The 16628-nt window shown below is 38.6% G+C and overlaps 1 protein-coding gene across 1 annotated transcript in view; it reads right to left on the bottom strand.

Moving 5' to 3' along the window:
* paplnb (papilin b, proteoglycan-like sulfated glycoprotein) overlaps positions 1-1686 on the bottom strand; it is an 8544-nt gene extending 6858 nt beyond the window's left edge. Inside the window, exons 1-3 of the mRNA XM_008397623.1 lie at positions 1631-1686; positions 1362-1438; positions 126-235 (exon numbers count right to left, since the gene is read on the bottom strand). Of these exons, the coding sequence (XP_008395845.1) occupies positions 126-235; positions 1362-1415 (164 nt within the window). The 5' untranslated portion in view covers positions 1416-1438; positions 1631-1686. The remainder of the gene's footprint in view (positions 1-125; positions 236-1361; positions 1439-1630) is intronic.
* Between the last annotated feature and the right edge of the window lie 14942 nt (positions 1687-16628).

The raw sequence follows: 16628 nt of genomic DNA, 5'->3' as shown, positions 1-16628 counted from the left end.
ATATTATATTATATTATATTATATTATATTATATTATATTATATTATATTATATTATATTATATTATATTATATTATATTATATTATATTATATTGGTCTCACTGTAAGTGTTTAAATATCCTACCTTGAAGTAATACATCTCCTGGTTCTCATTGCCACTCCGGTGCCGCAGGTTCGGCTGCAAGGGCCATAGGGCCCAAACTCTCCCCAGTAGTCATTTACCGGCTGTGTCACCTGCCAAAAGGAATGCATAAATAAAAAATGGAAATGCAGTTACATTTCGGAAAACAAAAATAAAAAATAGGGTTTTTGTGATGCTTCTGGACCACACGCTGCTTTCCTCACACCAAATCCAAGCCGCCGCAAACCAACAGGCCAAAGTGTGAGAGCACAATGAGACTAAAATAGAAGCTGGAACTTGAAACCACAAACCAACCCCTGTGTGTTGCAAAATGAATATACAAACTCGCTCCTTGGCATATAATCACAATCATTTGTGTGATGACAGCAAAAGCACACTTTACTCTAAAAACTTAAAGTACAAGTAAAATATTTTAGTAAAATTGTCACTTTTGTTTTTCTTCGTGAAATTGTCTTATTGTCCAGGATATTTTAGACTGTGAAGGTTTGAGGGAAAACAAAACCTTGTCTAGACGAATTAGTATTGTTTGTAGAATTAACCCTGAATCTGAACAGATCTGAATAAAAGGGAACTTAAGCTTCTAAGGACAAATTTAAGATTTACAAAATGTAGACTAGCTGACTAATAATATTGAATTGTGATGCTTTGGTTTGTAGCAGCTGAATTGTGAGTCGGTACCCAAATGTGGCCTTACTGACGGATGGATGGATGGATGGATGGATGGATGGATGGATGGATGGATGGATGGATGGATGGATGGATGGATGGATGGATGGATGGATGGATGGANATGGATGGATGGATGGATGGATGGATGGATGGATGGATGGATGGATGGATGGATGGATGGATGGATGGATGGATGGATGGATGGATGGATGGATGTCACTGACATTAGCAGTGATTACACAAAAAATATATATATTTTCCCTTTAAATCACACAATACCTTTTTTCCTAGTGTGGAGATAACTAGCAGTACCAGGTTGTATGTACAAAAATACAACAAATCAAATCATAATTTTTATTCTGCAATTTAAAACTTCACATGAAAAAAAAACTACTCATGTTGCTTTATTTTAATTTTAAAAAAGTAGTCCATAAGTGATAGGTTTATTTTTCAGTTTACTATTAACTGTATGAAGAACTATTATTGACTCAAACATGCAGTTAGCTGTATTTAATAAAATAAAATAAATAAAATAAAAATGAGACTTACTGTAAAAGCAGGAACAACCAGCTGCAGGATGCCAAGGACTTGCAGGATGTTCATGTTCACCAAAAGCCTCTCATAAACTATCAATGAGAAAAGCTGCTAAATAACTCAAATCTTAAGACGTGCAAGCAGGCATTTGCAACTTTTGTCATAACTGATTCACCATAATTTTCATCCACATCTGGAAGTGATTTTTTTTTTTGGTGATGCTGACTAAATGTCATTTACACAAGAGAGAGGTGAAAACGTGTTTAAAGATAATGCTGCCTTACCTTGTTTAAGGGAATCCTCAGCTAGTAGATCAGCACCTCAGAGGAACGTGGATCTACAAGATGAAAGACGGCACAGACACACTGATTTCTATCTTCTCATCTGGCCTGCTTGCCAAAACCGCAGCCCAGAAAGTGTCAAGTTACAACCATTCAAGAAGACTTTCTTTTTCCAGAAAAAAAAGCTTTTTTTAGCTTTTGTTTTTAGCACTATTTATATACGTCCCCATAAAAAAAGGATTTGCCCCGTTATATGCAGAGTTGCATGCACCTTTAGAGTTTCATTTTTAAATTGAATGTAAGATGAAAAAAACATAAAATGTAGTTTTCAAATAATTTAATATGCAAATGGATTTAGCAAACCAATTTTACCCAGTCTGAAAACATAATTGCATCTCTTGTTAAATCACAAATCACCTGAGATTGGCGATATTCTTTGGTTTAATAACATTAGCTACACCCAGGCCTGACAACTGTAGAAAACACCTAGTCTGACCAGATGACGCACTCTGGGCTAAAAGATTTTGAAAACAAACACATCATGCAGCGATCTTCAGAAATGTAAAAGCAGATAAGAAAGGAAGTCATTGGCATCTAAAAAAGTGGAAATAGTTACCCTCCAAATCATACTGCGAACCTATTTCCAAGGATGTCCTGGAGCATGGCAGTGGTAGTATTATAAATGAGAGCTACTTTGCCTCTTCAAAGCCTGGATGACCTGCCTTAATTGATGATGCCATGAATTATTCCTAATCTATCAGATAATCCTAAAGATGAATGTTGGATCATAATTTCATGACTTTAAGCTTCTGCCCACTTGGGTTAGACAGAAAGATGATGATCTGAAACTGTCCATCTCTGAGTCTAAATTAATGTTATGGTGCCATAGTCACTTGAGATGCTGTGGCAAAACCTCAGACAGGCCATCCAGGGTTTATAATCCTCAGATTTGGCCGTAGTAAAAGAATTAAATGTGGACCAAAATCAGTCCTCGGTATCCAATGTACTCATTGGCAGCTATGGCAAACACTTGATGACAGTTGTTGCCTCCAGAGTTGACAAATTTTATTATTAAGTTTAAGGGGAAAATTACTTTTTCAAAAATGGCCAGGCTGGTTTGAATTGCCTTTTTCTCTTAATAACTAAAATTATCATTTGAAAACTAAATTTCCTATTTAATGAGATGGTAACTAAAACATTTATTGTAAGTGTGACCAAAAAAAAAAAGGAAGAAAAAAACTGGGTCATAATTTCATAATGCTGCTATTTGCAGGCGTTTAATCCAACAATGTTCAACACACCAAATGACTTCTGACACCTAACATTTATTGGTTGCACATATGCTTGTTGCAGATTCAACAGTAATCACTGGATATACCATAAAATCCATCTTAAAAAAACAAAGTAAAATATAGCTGTAACTTTCCATTGCTTCCCATTGATTTATTCCTTACTGTTTTTTACAGCTCATTCTGACCACCGATTGTCCCTTTTGCACATCTCATAACCACTAAACACAGCCCATTAAGTCACAGCAGTGGAGCTGGGGGAGGAAAACATTGCTTTTATACTTCGGTTAGTTTATTTTCGTTGAAAACCGCAGGGACGCAGTCTGAAACATATATCAAGGGAAGGCAGAAGACAGCAACATTCTTGTGTCTTTCTGGCTTAAAAACATTGAATGCAAATTTTTAAATCTCCAAAACTAGCAAGACATATTGCTGACTGAAGCACATTATGACTATGAAACACGAACTGGACCAAAGTGGAGTCTGAACTTTAAATGTATATCTGAGTACAAAGCAGTTGCAACAACACAACAATTTGGACAATGGTGTTTACAACAAATGCATAATTTATTACTATTGCAGCTTTCTATACATAACTTTTTTTTTTTAAGACTTACACATTGCGGTTGTCAGATATAAACTAAAAACAACAATTTTCACTTCAATCAAGCCTTACTTCACATGTCAACAACTTAAAAATTGCGTCTCACACAGTCGGAGTCCAAACCGCCACCCCACACAGTGCATTCATCCCACAACTGAAAACAGGTTCCATCCCTTCCGCTGTCTCAAAACTGCCGGCTGAGCTTCTGCATTTCCTTCTCCTTGGCTTCAAAGGCGCTCTTGGTGCTGAACAGTTCCTCCACCGAGTCCACTATGTCCTGCATTTCCCGGGCCATTTCGGCGTAGCTCTCCTTCAGCTCCTCCTGCTGCTGCCTCAGATCCGCCGCCGCCTGCATCAGCTCCGAGGCCTGAAAGCTGCACTGGCTCCGGAGGTCCTCCACGTCCGTCAGCAGCGTCTCCATGCTCTTCAGCACCTGCTCCAGACGGTCTGCGGCCGACTCGAACTCTGCCGTGTCCTGGAAGAGGGTATCGAAGTTGAAGTTGTCCTGTGACTCCAGCTTGATTTCAGGCCCTGAATCATCCTTTGTCTCTTCCATCTCTTCCTTCTCATTCTCCTCTGCTTTTGACGCTTTCTCCATGATCCTCCTGATGCAGAAACTCTCTATCAACCAAGAGTGATTTCACCAAAACAGATATCTGTAAATAAAATGTATCATTTAGCTTCAAAGAAAAGCAGTGAAATAAATATTGAAAAGGAATGTAAAGTAGCAGGACTGCTTCTGCTTGCTTGGACTCTTTTAAATAGTGAGGAGTTTATCCCCTTACAGAGTGGGGTAAAGAGGCCGTTCTGTGTAATCTCATTCTCTTGTGCACCTGCGTGTTCAGTGCGTTTGTGCACAGGTGTCAGTGTATTTCTGTCCAAGTGCTCGTTCACTGCCGTGCAAAAGAACCTTAATCCAGTTTTGGGCAGCGGGCCCAAGCAATGCCCCTACTGGGGCTCCGATGAGCAGCAGGCTGTACGCGAGATTATGTAGCACCTCCTTCTCGTCTGACTGCTTTTACTGTCTGAGGGGAAAGATTAACCCCGTCCTCGGACTCATAGAGCTACCTGCGGCTGGTCTTAAAACACACACACACACACACACACACACACGCACGCACACACACGCACACACACACACACGCACCCCCCCCACACACACACACACACACACACACAACTTGTGACCTCTGCTCTACTGTGAGGATAATTCCTGTGAACTGTGGAGGAATTACAGTCACATTACTTTAAGGTTTTGTTACAGGTGCTTTGAGCATCCAAAAGCATTCTCTTGAAATATTTTCACCTTTTGCTACAGTGCCATCACAAACTTCAATGTATTGTATTTGGTAGCCTATTACCTATTTTTTTCTTCACGGCATTGTTAGCATAGTATAGCATAGTATAGCATAATTATGAATCCTAATAGAATACACTGCAGTTTGAAATTTTAATGCCAGATAACAAAACAGTAGAAAAAATAAAATAAAATAAATAGCTCAGTAGTTACAAAGAACATTCCAAGACCTCTTACATACTTTTATATCCTCAAAAATTACAAATGAATAGTTTTAATTTTCTGTTTTAAAAAAAAAACAAAAAACAATGGAGCACAGGGTTCCTTCAATTAAACAGAGCTTAGTACACACAAGTTAGAAGTTTTAAGATATATTTTTTGTGCAAAATATAATTATATTAACTCTACTTACTTTTTAGGTTGTACAATCCCAAGTACTTTCCTTGTTCACAGCGCAAATCTGTCCAACAAGAAAAACAAACAAACTGCAGCGATATTTAAAGTTCACGTGTCCTAGAACACGTTAAAGAGCCAGCAGAAGAAACTACCCTTTAAATGGCTGTAAAGATAACGAGTTTACATGATGAGCTCGCCTCCCCAAAGCTCTTATCAAAACAAGACAACTTGCTCTAAGGAGGCCAACGCCAGGGGAAACTCTTCTTAATCTCCAAGTGGCTCAAAATAGGGACGTTTAAGTTTTAGTTATATCAAAAGGAATGATTAATTTATCATAACAGTTTTGGTTCCACTTAACCCATTTCACCCCACCGGTCACAATAGTGACCAAGAATTTTTTTTCACTTTCAAGGCCTCTAAAAAGCTTCCTGATTAAATGTTAAGTTAATGTTCAGCAAACATTGAAAGTTTAGAGTGTTTGGATAATACTTATGCAGTATCACATGTTTAGAGTAAATCATCACATGAATAGAGCTGTTTAAAACTTGGTTGCACCTTGGCAAAAAGAAGACTGAAACAAACCTCCCAAAGAAGAGGCTAGCAATGTATGTTTAAATAAACATACAACAAAGATTTTTGGTGCTCATCGTCTTTAAAGTGTCTAGTTATGATATACACTTTTGCATTTACAAAAATTAGTGTGGTGTGTGAGCAGGATGTGTAAACATGTTGACGGTCACAATAGTGACCGGTGGGAGAATACGTTTGACCTAGGTGAGCTTATTTAAATACATACCATATTCTTCCAATTCCTAACTTCTTCCTTTTTAACATTCATTTTGAATGTGATTCTTGATCTGTTGGACTTAGTGATGGCCAGACAAAGCATACAACAATGTAGTTGTGAGAAAAATGGAATGCTTACTGATTTTGATAGTGGTGGATTAGACATGGACTATAKGGGGAAGATGSGTCATTTTAAAATGCCTGATTTTGAATGCATATGATCAGTTCATGGGAAAAGAGGATAATCTGACCCTTCAACAATCATGTGGCACTCTGTTACCACCTGCAAAAGTTTATGATGAAGGGACAACTGTCTCTCTGATGCACCCTTTAAAAAATAAGGAGGATCTTAATGATGTTCCGACACAAGATGAGAAACTGCTGATCCACTAGAAAAACAACAATATTTTCATAGAAGAAACAAAGATGAGAAAGAACTATACAGAGACTGATGTCAACTAGATCAATGAGCACATGAGAGGTGTAGACCTTCATGACCTAAACCCCTCAAGCTGCAGAGTCATGATCAGGTCCAAGAAGTAGTGGTGGCCCATCCCAAAAGCACACTTGTACCCAGGGTGCTGGTAGCCTAGGAGGTTGGAGTTTATCTTGTACCTGGTGGGTTGCCTGCTGGAACCCCCACTTTGTCTGTTAGTCATTGTGACCTTGATCAAGAAGACGATTCACCCACCATGCCAGCCGGTGGTAGTCATAGGAGCCGGTGGTGCCAGTGATTGACTGCCTTACTCCTGTCAAACTGTGCAAGGGAAGTTGTAACTACAATATAGTAGCTAACTGCTATCAGTGTGTGAATGTGTGTGTGAATGGGTGAACGACTAAATGTGGTGAAAAGCATTTTCAGATCATTTGGACTTGATAAAGAACTATACAAGTACAGGCCATTTACCTTTCAGATATTATTTTACAAATGTGTCCTAGGAAGAACGACCGATTTGGTCATCAAGGGTTATGGCTTATTATCTTAAGCAAAGGTTTGGTACAAGGCCAGTAAGTCATGGAAATAGATCTCAAATGGTCACTTTTCTTCAAGTTATGACAAGATTTGACCAAGACACTTACTGGTCAGTCAATGCAAGAATTGTTTTCAAAGATGTTGCTTTTCCACCACCCATGCTTTGGAGAAATTCAAGGCTTTATTGCACATTGAGTGCTTCAAGAAAGAACATGGAAAGTAAGGAGGGGATGAAATAACCCAAAATTGAGGAATACCAAAGTCACCAAATGGTGAGAAGGAGCCATACAACTCTCCTTTGATTCCAGGCCTTGGGGTCCGGTATCCTGCAACTTTCAGGTGTGTTCCTGGTCCAACACACCTGAATTAAGTGGATCACCTCCTCAGTATGCAGTCCAGTTCTCCAGAGTCCTGCTAGTCACCTGATTCAGGTGTGTTGAAGCAGAGGCGGATGGAAAAGATGCATGACACCGGCCCTCAAATCCTGGAGTTGGAGACTCCTGGACTAACTCTATTGAGTCTTACTGTATGACAGTGTGACAAATGTTCATAATTTTCAGAAATATAAATGAAAACCTCTACTGTTGATGTTATCTTTATGATTTAGTGTCAGTGATGACACTAGAACTGACTAAAGTTCAATATAATTATGCATAAACACTCAAGCACTCAAATTTACCTTGGTTTAGATTATACAGATAGTCAAATTTGTACTTTACAGAGCAAATGTTGCACTAAAGTAATGCTGTGGCAAGATATATTCCAATAAAGAAATAATGTTCACATATTATGATCATGTCTATTTGGAAAAAGCACTTTTAGCTCATCTTAGCATAAGAACACCATATTATCCCGCCGGTCACAATTGTGACCGATTACATTAAACACACTTTTTAATATATTTTTTCACCCTTTTTAAAATTATTTTCCCTTGATTAGTTCAAAGGGCTATCAATGACATCTGATTTTAATATTTTCATGTCTGGGAAAAATTTGGGATGAAATGGGTTAATATTATTTACTGAAAAAAAGGAATAATGTTTGCATAAGATTTTTTAAAAAAGTTTAGTCCATTTTAAATATGTTGTATATAATGCAATCCAGAAACAAGAACATATCTTTTATCTTTATTTTTTTTAACAAGGGAATAGTTTTAGTACTAAGACAGTGACAGTCTAGATATCTCACAATTTGACAGGTTTACCTGACCTGATCAAACTTCAACAAAACATCACACACTACCAATTATTGGTTGTCCTATGACTGAACAACAGTAATAAAAAATTTGCTAAAAGACCTCCACTATGCTTTTGAATGTTTCTGTGTTATATTGAAGAATATAGAATTACAAAATATATTTTTAGACAAACCAAAATGAAATCAATCACCTCTTACCGGTTTCCGATGCTAATGATGAGTAACCAAGGTCAACCCTCAGAATGAAAGTGTTGTTAGCTGACGCTCTCTCTCTCACACACATTCTCTGTCCCTCTCTCTCTGTCTTCCTCTCTTTATCTGTCTTCCTCTCTCTCCCTCTTACTTTTCCTCTTTTGTCTTAAAATGAACCTCAACATTTGTCCTCCCACCAAAAGAATCCTTATACTGTAGATATTAGCTATCTTCAAATGTTTACATTTTTATAAACGTACATAAATGTTTAAAAATATGTTTTCACTTTATTGTGGGCAGTAAAAATCACACAAATATTTATACTTTAATTGCCGTATGTATAGGTTGATAAAATGTGGAAAGCAATATGGGATGTGAATGCTTTCTGGAAAACTCCTGCTATTTAACACAGGTAGTTCTTTGAAGTTATAAGTCCCATCCTGAAGAGACGTGATTCATTTTACAACAAACCAAGTGGTAAATATTAAATATTTTTATATAATATTCATTGATCTGATGCCATTGTGAGGCAATAAAATGCATCATATCGTGAGCATCTTATCTGTATTTCAGCCTAACTGTTTTGCAGTTCTTTAAAGTTTCCACGTGGGGGCGCCCTAAGGACTCCTAACTTTCAATGTTTCTCCAAAACTGTTAAAGGAGATTTCTGTGCGGAGGCATATCCACTTGAATAAAACACACTACCTGCTGTTTTTTTTTTTCTTTTCTTGTTTGTGTGTATTTTATTTACCTAACCATGTGAGTGTGAATATGAACATTTAAAACAAAGTAAAGATAGGCTGGCAGCAGTAAACTCTCCAAGAGGTCGTGCCCAAGCTTCATGAGCCTCAACATGTGTAACTATTTAAGTGTCAACATGTGGATTCTTGTGTGCTTCTGTGTATTGAGAATGCTGTGTGGGGGTTCAGGGGTATGGATTATTTCGCTTGGAGTCTTATTCAGAGCAGCCAATCAAGCGTGAGGCACAGAGGAGAAAGGGGGCATTGTTGTGGCCTCAGAAAATAGATTCAATCACAGAGTCTCAACAGGAACACGATTCCAACAACTGCCCGACCCTTTCAACTCATGACTTTGCTTTGTAGCACTGTGAATGTATGTATCAATTCACTTGCGGTTTGAATTTATATATGCTTCGTGTTAGTTATGCAAGTAGATATCAAAATAGACCACAGCTTGTTTGACGAGATTACTTGGTTTCTGCTTCTGGATTTAAACTCAAAATGTAACCATAAAAAAATACTGAATGAATTATCACCCAGATGCTCATAGGCTCTCCTCTGGAGTCTTGAGTCAATGAGGGAGTTACTGCAGTTCCTTTCCCCTCATAACTATTTCTGGTGTCAACTGGAAATACATGTGACCAAGATTTATGTATGTCCACTTGCTGTTGTTGAGGGGATTGTGGTCAATACTTGAGACTTGAGGCACATAAACATACAAAACCTGAATGCTTGAGCATGGTTGAGAAGGCCAAAACAAGAGCATCTCTATCCTCGCTAACGTAAGTTCTTCAAAACCATAGTCTTTTAACTCATTGCAGCTGCCCACATGGATGACTCAAACGTCTTTTAGAAAAAAAAGAAACATTTAAATAGTCAAAAGACACAAAGACTTAGGTATTTGGTCACAGTGTTGAAAGGATATTTGGAGGATCCAAGAGGGGCTTTCAAAGAACTCCACACTAACTGTCAAGAGCTGTGGTGGCAGTATCCAGGATGTAGGATTATACTGGTACTGGCACAAAGTGAATGAAATTCATTAAAAATGATTCACCATAATAAAATATCTAAGGTAATTGTTTAAAGAAATGATGCAAAGTTTCAACCTTTACGTGTGGATTGGTTTCCTTAAGACGCTGCCGTTTCCAGTAAATGGGTGGGATCCTTGGTCTCGTCCCTTCAGGGAAGTAGGAGTGCATGAATTTCTAATGCCTCAGTCAGACCTCCCATGCTTTGATTTAAAGCCAGAGCACTTCCTCACCGCTGAGAGAGAAATAACAATGTGCTTTTTTTTTTTCCTGTGCTCTGCTCTGAAACCAGATTCTTACAAAATGTTGCTTGAGGCGGAGGACTTTAAATATTTACTTCCAGAACAGAACCAGATTGGGGAAAATGTGTGATTTATGGCATGCAATTTTGGCAGCTGCCAAAAACAAAATAAGTTGACTCATTTTACCGGTATGCTATCACTTGTGCCGCTTGGTTTCTTGGCTATGAATGCGGTCTTTTAAACTCTCTCTAACAATGCGACCTGGTCGGCGGACCATGTGAGAGGGGAATTGGAGACAGGAGGGCTGATCCAGATCGAAAAACCTTGGATGATAGCAGAAGTTTCCTTGTCCCACTCCTGAGCGGAATGCATTAAGCCGACTCTCTGATGACTCGTGCTTTTTATAAATGTCTAATGTGTCCAGAGTGTCTGTCGAGTGAGGCATTCGGGCCTGTTCATGATAAGTGATACATCTGACACTGATCTACTCACCAGCCCAGAGCGCTTCATTGTTTGGGTCCCCTGCTGCACCTGATCCAAACAGTTTTCCAGAACTGAACTCCCCTCACAGAGCTTTGATTGTTTCATATTCCTTTCCACATTCTTGGGCCCGTAGCCTATCCTTTGTGTACACTTAAGCACATATGCAGTCGCACATTGCAGTAACATTCACCGCAAATCTTCTTTTTGTTGCCTTTCTCAAAAAGTGGTACCGGGATGTTCAATAAGTACTGTCATGTGGATTTCTCAGGACCTGGCCGCCCAAAAGCGAAGGAATAAAAACAGGGAAACTGAATGTTTCATTTCCTTGAAAATCTTCAGTGCTCTACTAATCCATGTGTAATACTGACTTTATGCTGCAGACTTTATGCTATATTTGCTCAATAAATCATTGCTTCATATGCCAAGGAGCAGCAATTCCTATGAGCAAAGACTTGAAAACCTTACGAAAGTGATTTCTCCTGTTCCTGTTGACCACATTTTTCTTAAAAAGTGTTTCATTTATCATTCTCTGAACAACAATGTGATTCAAAAGATCTATAACATATTTGTTCTAACCACAAAAATAAACCTCTAATGTGTTTTTCTGCACAACATTTTGTTTGATATAAACACCTATGTTTTCTTTTGATACAATTTTTGGATATACTGCAATGTCTCTGCCAGGACCTCATTTACCCAAATCAGGCTGGGAAATGGGTTTTGGACCCCGGGGAAATCTGGTATGCCTCTTCTGCTCTCACAGCTAATTAGAGTGTGAACTAATTGGATGGCTAACTTTAGCAAAGGGACAGCCTAGTTCCTTCCATCTGCTATCTACAGAGGTGGGGATGGACAGGAGTCTGCTGGTGATGTCCGAGCTCATTCCACAATATTTCAGCAACAACTTTCATCTGGGAAGCCCGTATCCAGATCCAGATGTAGAGTTAGCGTCTTGTTTATTCCTATTTCCAAACGTTTTATTCTGGTGAATGAAATCAAGAAGTCCTCTGAAACCCTGTCTGATCGAGACACGCAGCACTTTTGAAATATTAATTGTACAAACGGTGCCCTCTTTGTGGGAGATGGAAAAAAAAAATTGACAAAATTGAGCCAGACATTCACAGATCGTTTTAAGTTCAGGATGAGAAACTAACAGCTTCTTACTTGCAACTGCCCCCACAACTGCCCCTATCTTGTCTTTGTATTGCTTCAAAGGTCTTGTCTCCTGTAATGCATGTGCGCTGAGGTTAAGTGGGTGAATGGGGCTGTTTTCTTCTCTGACTCATGTGCTTGTGAAGTAAGAGGAAGACGTATGGATAAAGACGGAGACTGTAGGAAGCTATGGATCAGGTTTCTGAGAAACTGACTCGCAGGTCACACACAAGTAACAGCTGGAGAAAACATGGAGCACATTAGGATCACTAGGTTACCAACATATGTGTGTATTCTGCCTTAAATATAATCTTGACAGATGCCTGATTCTAAGTTTTTGTGGGAAAAGAAATTACCACGACCGCTCACTCTCAGTACTGTCTCATACATATAAAACCAGGATACTGAAACTCTTGAAATCAAATTCTGTCTTATGTTTTAGTGTATCTCTGACACTCACACACCAGTTAGCACACCATGGTTAATGTGGGGTTCACTGTCTTAGAAAATGATTGATCCGGATGCATTCGACTAACTGGTATCACTTCACAGCAAAAGGAAACTCAAACAGTGGTCCAAAATCCTGCTACTGCAATAATTTTTTTTACATGAATTGTGTTTATCATTTTTTGCTTGTTTTTAACAAATTGCCTGGAGGAAGAGAGAATTTCTCTGGGTGCCACAGTACCTGTGGGGTTTAAATATTGCAGCCAATATGTGGATTTGGGGGTCAGTGGAAATGCTCACTTTAAAAACTATTGCCAAAAGTGTTGGCGATGGCATGATCCCAATGGGCAACCAGACTTCTGACTTGGTGTCAGTGAGAAGAGGTGAGTGGATAAATGGAACTGAATAAATAGAGGTGTGGATCTATTTTTACATTCCCTTGACAGCTGGCAGTTTCCAGGATGATTCTTTCAGTGGATTCTCATTAGGTCTGGACAACTTTTACACAGGTTAGTTATGTAACCCAAAAAGCTTTAAAGAAAAAAAAAACTGAAGAAAATCATTAGTACTTGGTGCATTTTTCTTCTGCGAACAAAGCGATTTGTCAAAATGTTCACTCCAGAAGGTCAGACGCTAATGGATTAAGTGCCTGCAGGTCTGTCTGTGCTCCTACCACGCTAACACCTTATTACATCACACCGAAAGGCAGGAATCTTTTCCATTACCTCTTTTCTATTGAATGTGATCTGTGAGCTCGCATGGGAGGAAATCTGAATGCTAAATACTGATAAAGCATGTTCTGAATATTATCAGATTTTTTTCTTGATGTGTATCATGACTTCTGCTTGATCTGCCGGCAGCACCTTTCAACCACCTGCTCATTCTCATAATGCTGAGTTTGTCTTGATACATGTATGTTTCCAACAGATTCTGAGGGCATGATGACAGACTTACAGTGGAGTCTTCCTGTGCCGATCAGATAATCTCTATCTGCTTTTCTGTTTCACAGAATGTGAATACCTATGAGGGCGAGGCTGTGAGCAGACGTTCGGGAGATTCAGAAATCTCTTATGCCGTGAAAACGCGTTTGTCCACTTGGAAATTTCTGTCTTTTTTCCTAAATGATATAGATCCTCAAACAAACTTTTATCTTATGCAAGGATAACTTGTGTGAAAACAACAGTGCAGTTTTGAAATGGGTTTCCTTCATGAAGGCTTTCCAAGCTCACCTGGCTGTGTTTGAGAAGAAATTGCTGAACCTGCACAGTCTGTTTGAGGTCATTCCTCAACATTCAAAGGTGGAATTGCTGGAGTGCTTTGAATTATTATTTTTGCTGCATAACCCAAGTGTACTTGGAAAAAGTTCAACTTTTGTCAGTTCAGTCCAAGGAATATTCTCCTAAAAGTGTTGGGGATCATCAAGATCCTTTTTGGCAGATGCAAATCGGACCTTTGTGTTCTTTTTGGTCAGCAGTGGTTTTGGCTTTGGAACTCCCCGATGGAGGCCAATTTCCTTCTCTCGAATCATAAACACTGAGCTTAACAGAAATAAGTATTTTAGATCTCTTGGTTCTCTTGGGACGTCCTGGATGTGTTGTTGACAGTCTCTTGGAGCAATTTTAGAAGACCAGCCAGTGTTTGGAAGGTTTACCAATGTTCCACAGTTTCTCCATTCGAGGATACTGGCTCTTGTTGGAGCCAGTGTTGTTGAGTTGCAAGCATTTCCAGTCTTTTTTTTTTATTTTATTTTATTTTTGCCATCTTTTTTTAACCTACAAATACTTTTTTTATGACACTCTGTTAAATAAATCCTTTTCCACTTAATTTTTCAGTTAAAGTTTTGCAACTTCAAATAAAACAATCACAGTAACAAAATCTGGTTAATATTTCTGATTTGCTTTCTCAAGGAAATAACCTTTATTTATTGAAATGACAAAATTAACTTTTTTTTCCCCCCAGCACCATTATAGGATTCTCTGTATATTTAACATCCCACTCATGTGCCAAAAGCAGCACCCCCCCCCCCCCCATTTTCCCACCAGCATTGACAGAGTGGGTGCAAATGGGCAGTGATCTGAGATGGCATTACACACCATCTTAGGCATTTCCTGTGGCGTTTCCTGCTTTCTCCACAACTTCATGTGCTAATGTCAATTAATCCAGCCAAATTTAGCAGTTTTTTGCCAGCCTCCAGCACAACAAAGGCTATCTCTCTCTCTCTCTCTCTCTCTCTCTCTCTCTCTCTTTTTCTTTCTCTCTCTCTCTCTCTCTCTCTCTCTCTCTATCTCGCTCTCTCTTTCACACACACTCTGGACTGAAAAGAACAAAGTGGAGCTTCTAGTTATTCACAGGTGATGAGATTGAACTTTGGGAGCAGAGAAATGGAATTAACATTCTTACGCTAATGTTAAATCCATTTGCAAATATTTGATTTAATTGAGGTAAAAGAAAGGTTGATAATATGAGAAAAAATGTTACAAATTCAGTAACCGGCATTGCTATTTCTTCTGTTTCTATCATGTCTGTATGATTTGAATACATGCTCTTGTACACATGTGTCATAAAATGATTGCTGCCACAAAAAGACTCTGTCTAATCCATAATATGTTTTGTTGTGGCTGTCCTCATTTTTCTGTCAATTACACCCTGCCTGTAGGAAAGCTAAATCACTGCTCCTATTTTTAGCATTTCATCTGTCAAATTGCCCTTTGACACAATAAACACCAGACATCATTTATCTCATGCAGCCTGACACAGATCAACAATGTTCCCCATAGACTGCCACAGACAAGATCTCTCTCAAACATTCTCACGGCATATATCATCATGCAAGTCAGCGGAGTCACCACGCGAGAAAAACTGTGGAATCAGACTAAGTTCAGACTTGAAAGCTTTCTTTTGGATAAACCTCAAAGTTGGCATGGCCTAGATATTTCTGACCTTTACAGCCCTTTAGGTTTCGGCTGCTGGAGGAAGTACTTATCCCTTTTGTATATTGTGCTATTCTCCATATGTGCACTTGCAAATACTGCTGACAGTACCTTTGAGTACCTTGTTTTCTTTCCATAGAAAGTAATATTGAAATGTGCAACTCAATTTCATTCCTGGATGATACCATTAAAGTATAGCTGTTCCTGCAGGTGGCTTTGTTTACTTTTTTTCCCCTTCACATTTAAACTACCACAGGGGCTGTATTCACAACCCGCACAATTAGCTAAAATTTGCTACAAGATATTTATTTTTAACATATAGTAGTAAAAGCATATCCCCAAAAGGTGGTAGACAATGGCAGACAACCCTTTCTGCTGTGCTGTGTGCACTAATCAGACATTGTTAAATGTGGAAAATCTCTATCTGGAGGGCAGGAAGTCATTTTGTGAGTCCCACAGTTGAAGTCATTTTAGATAAATGGCTGTTTACAACAGTCATTTCCTTGTGTTGCTGAATGTCACATGATACTTCTGCAATTTCAAAACTTGTAAACTTGAAAATTTCATTGGAAAATGTTTAAAGCTGCAATAAAACCAGTAAACCCAGTCAGACACATATTAATGAGTTAAAGACCTGCAGAACATACAAACAGAATGCATTTTTTCTCTGCCACACATAGAGTTTATTACAGTTCTTTTAGTAGAGCATCTGCTCTATATGGCACTTCCATATAACTGAAACTGGTTGGGCATGCTTCTACAGGCATGTAGAAAAACAGTTATTATCCGACAAGATTTTTTTTTCTTGAGAACAAGACACTGACACGTTGGGAGGACAGTAATGTTAACAGACAGCTTTGCTCTCGTTTGCCTTTCGAGAAGCTACCTGAGGGGGTAAATCCTTTATAATGTTGAGGATTTGAATAGTTTCGGTTGGCAGTGAAGTCATCTTGATGTGAGAAAGGTGATATTTTATTGAGAACTTGGACTTCTCTGTGGCATAATCATTCAGGGTGAGATCTCATCCACAGTGAGGGTATTACTCACCAGACGAAACCTGAGATCTTTAAAATGAAGATGTAAGGGAAGGATTATGTTTATGAACAAAGCAGTCCAGACAAAAGAAGATGGTTTACAGTGGAAAATAAAAACCACATAACCGCACAATGTGACCCTTCATGATAAGATTTCAATAAACTTGAACTTGGGTTACAACGACTCAATATCCTTCATGTCCTATATATA

Source organism: Poecilia reticulata, linkage group LG21 (genome assembly GCF_000633615.1).
Source record: "Poecilia reticulata strain Guanapo linkage group LG21, Guppy_female_1.0+MT, whole genome shotgun sequence".
NCBI classification, from domain to species: domain Eukaryota; kingdom Metazoa; phylum Chordata; class Actinopteri; order Cyprinodontiformes; family Poeciliidae; genus Poecilia; species Poecilia reticulata.
This window is presented reverse-complemented; position numbering and strand designations above follow the sequence as displayed.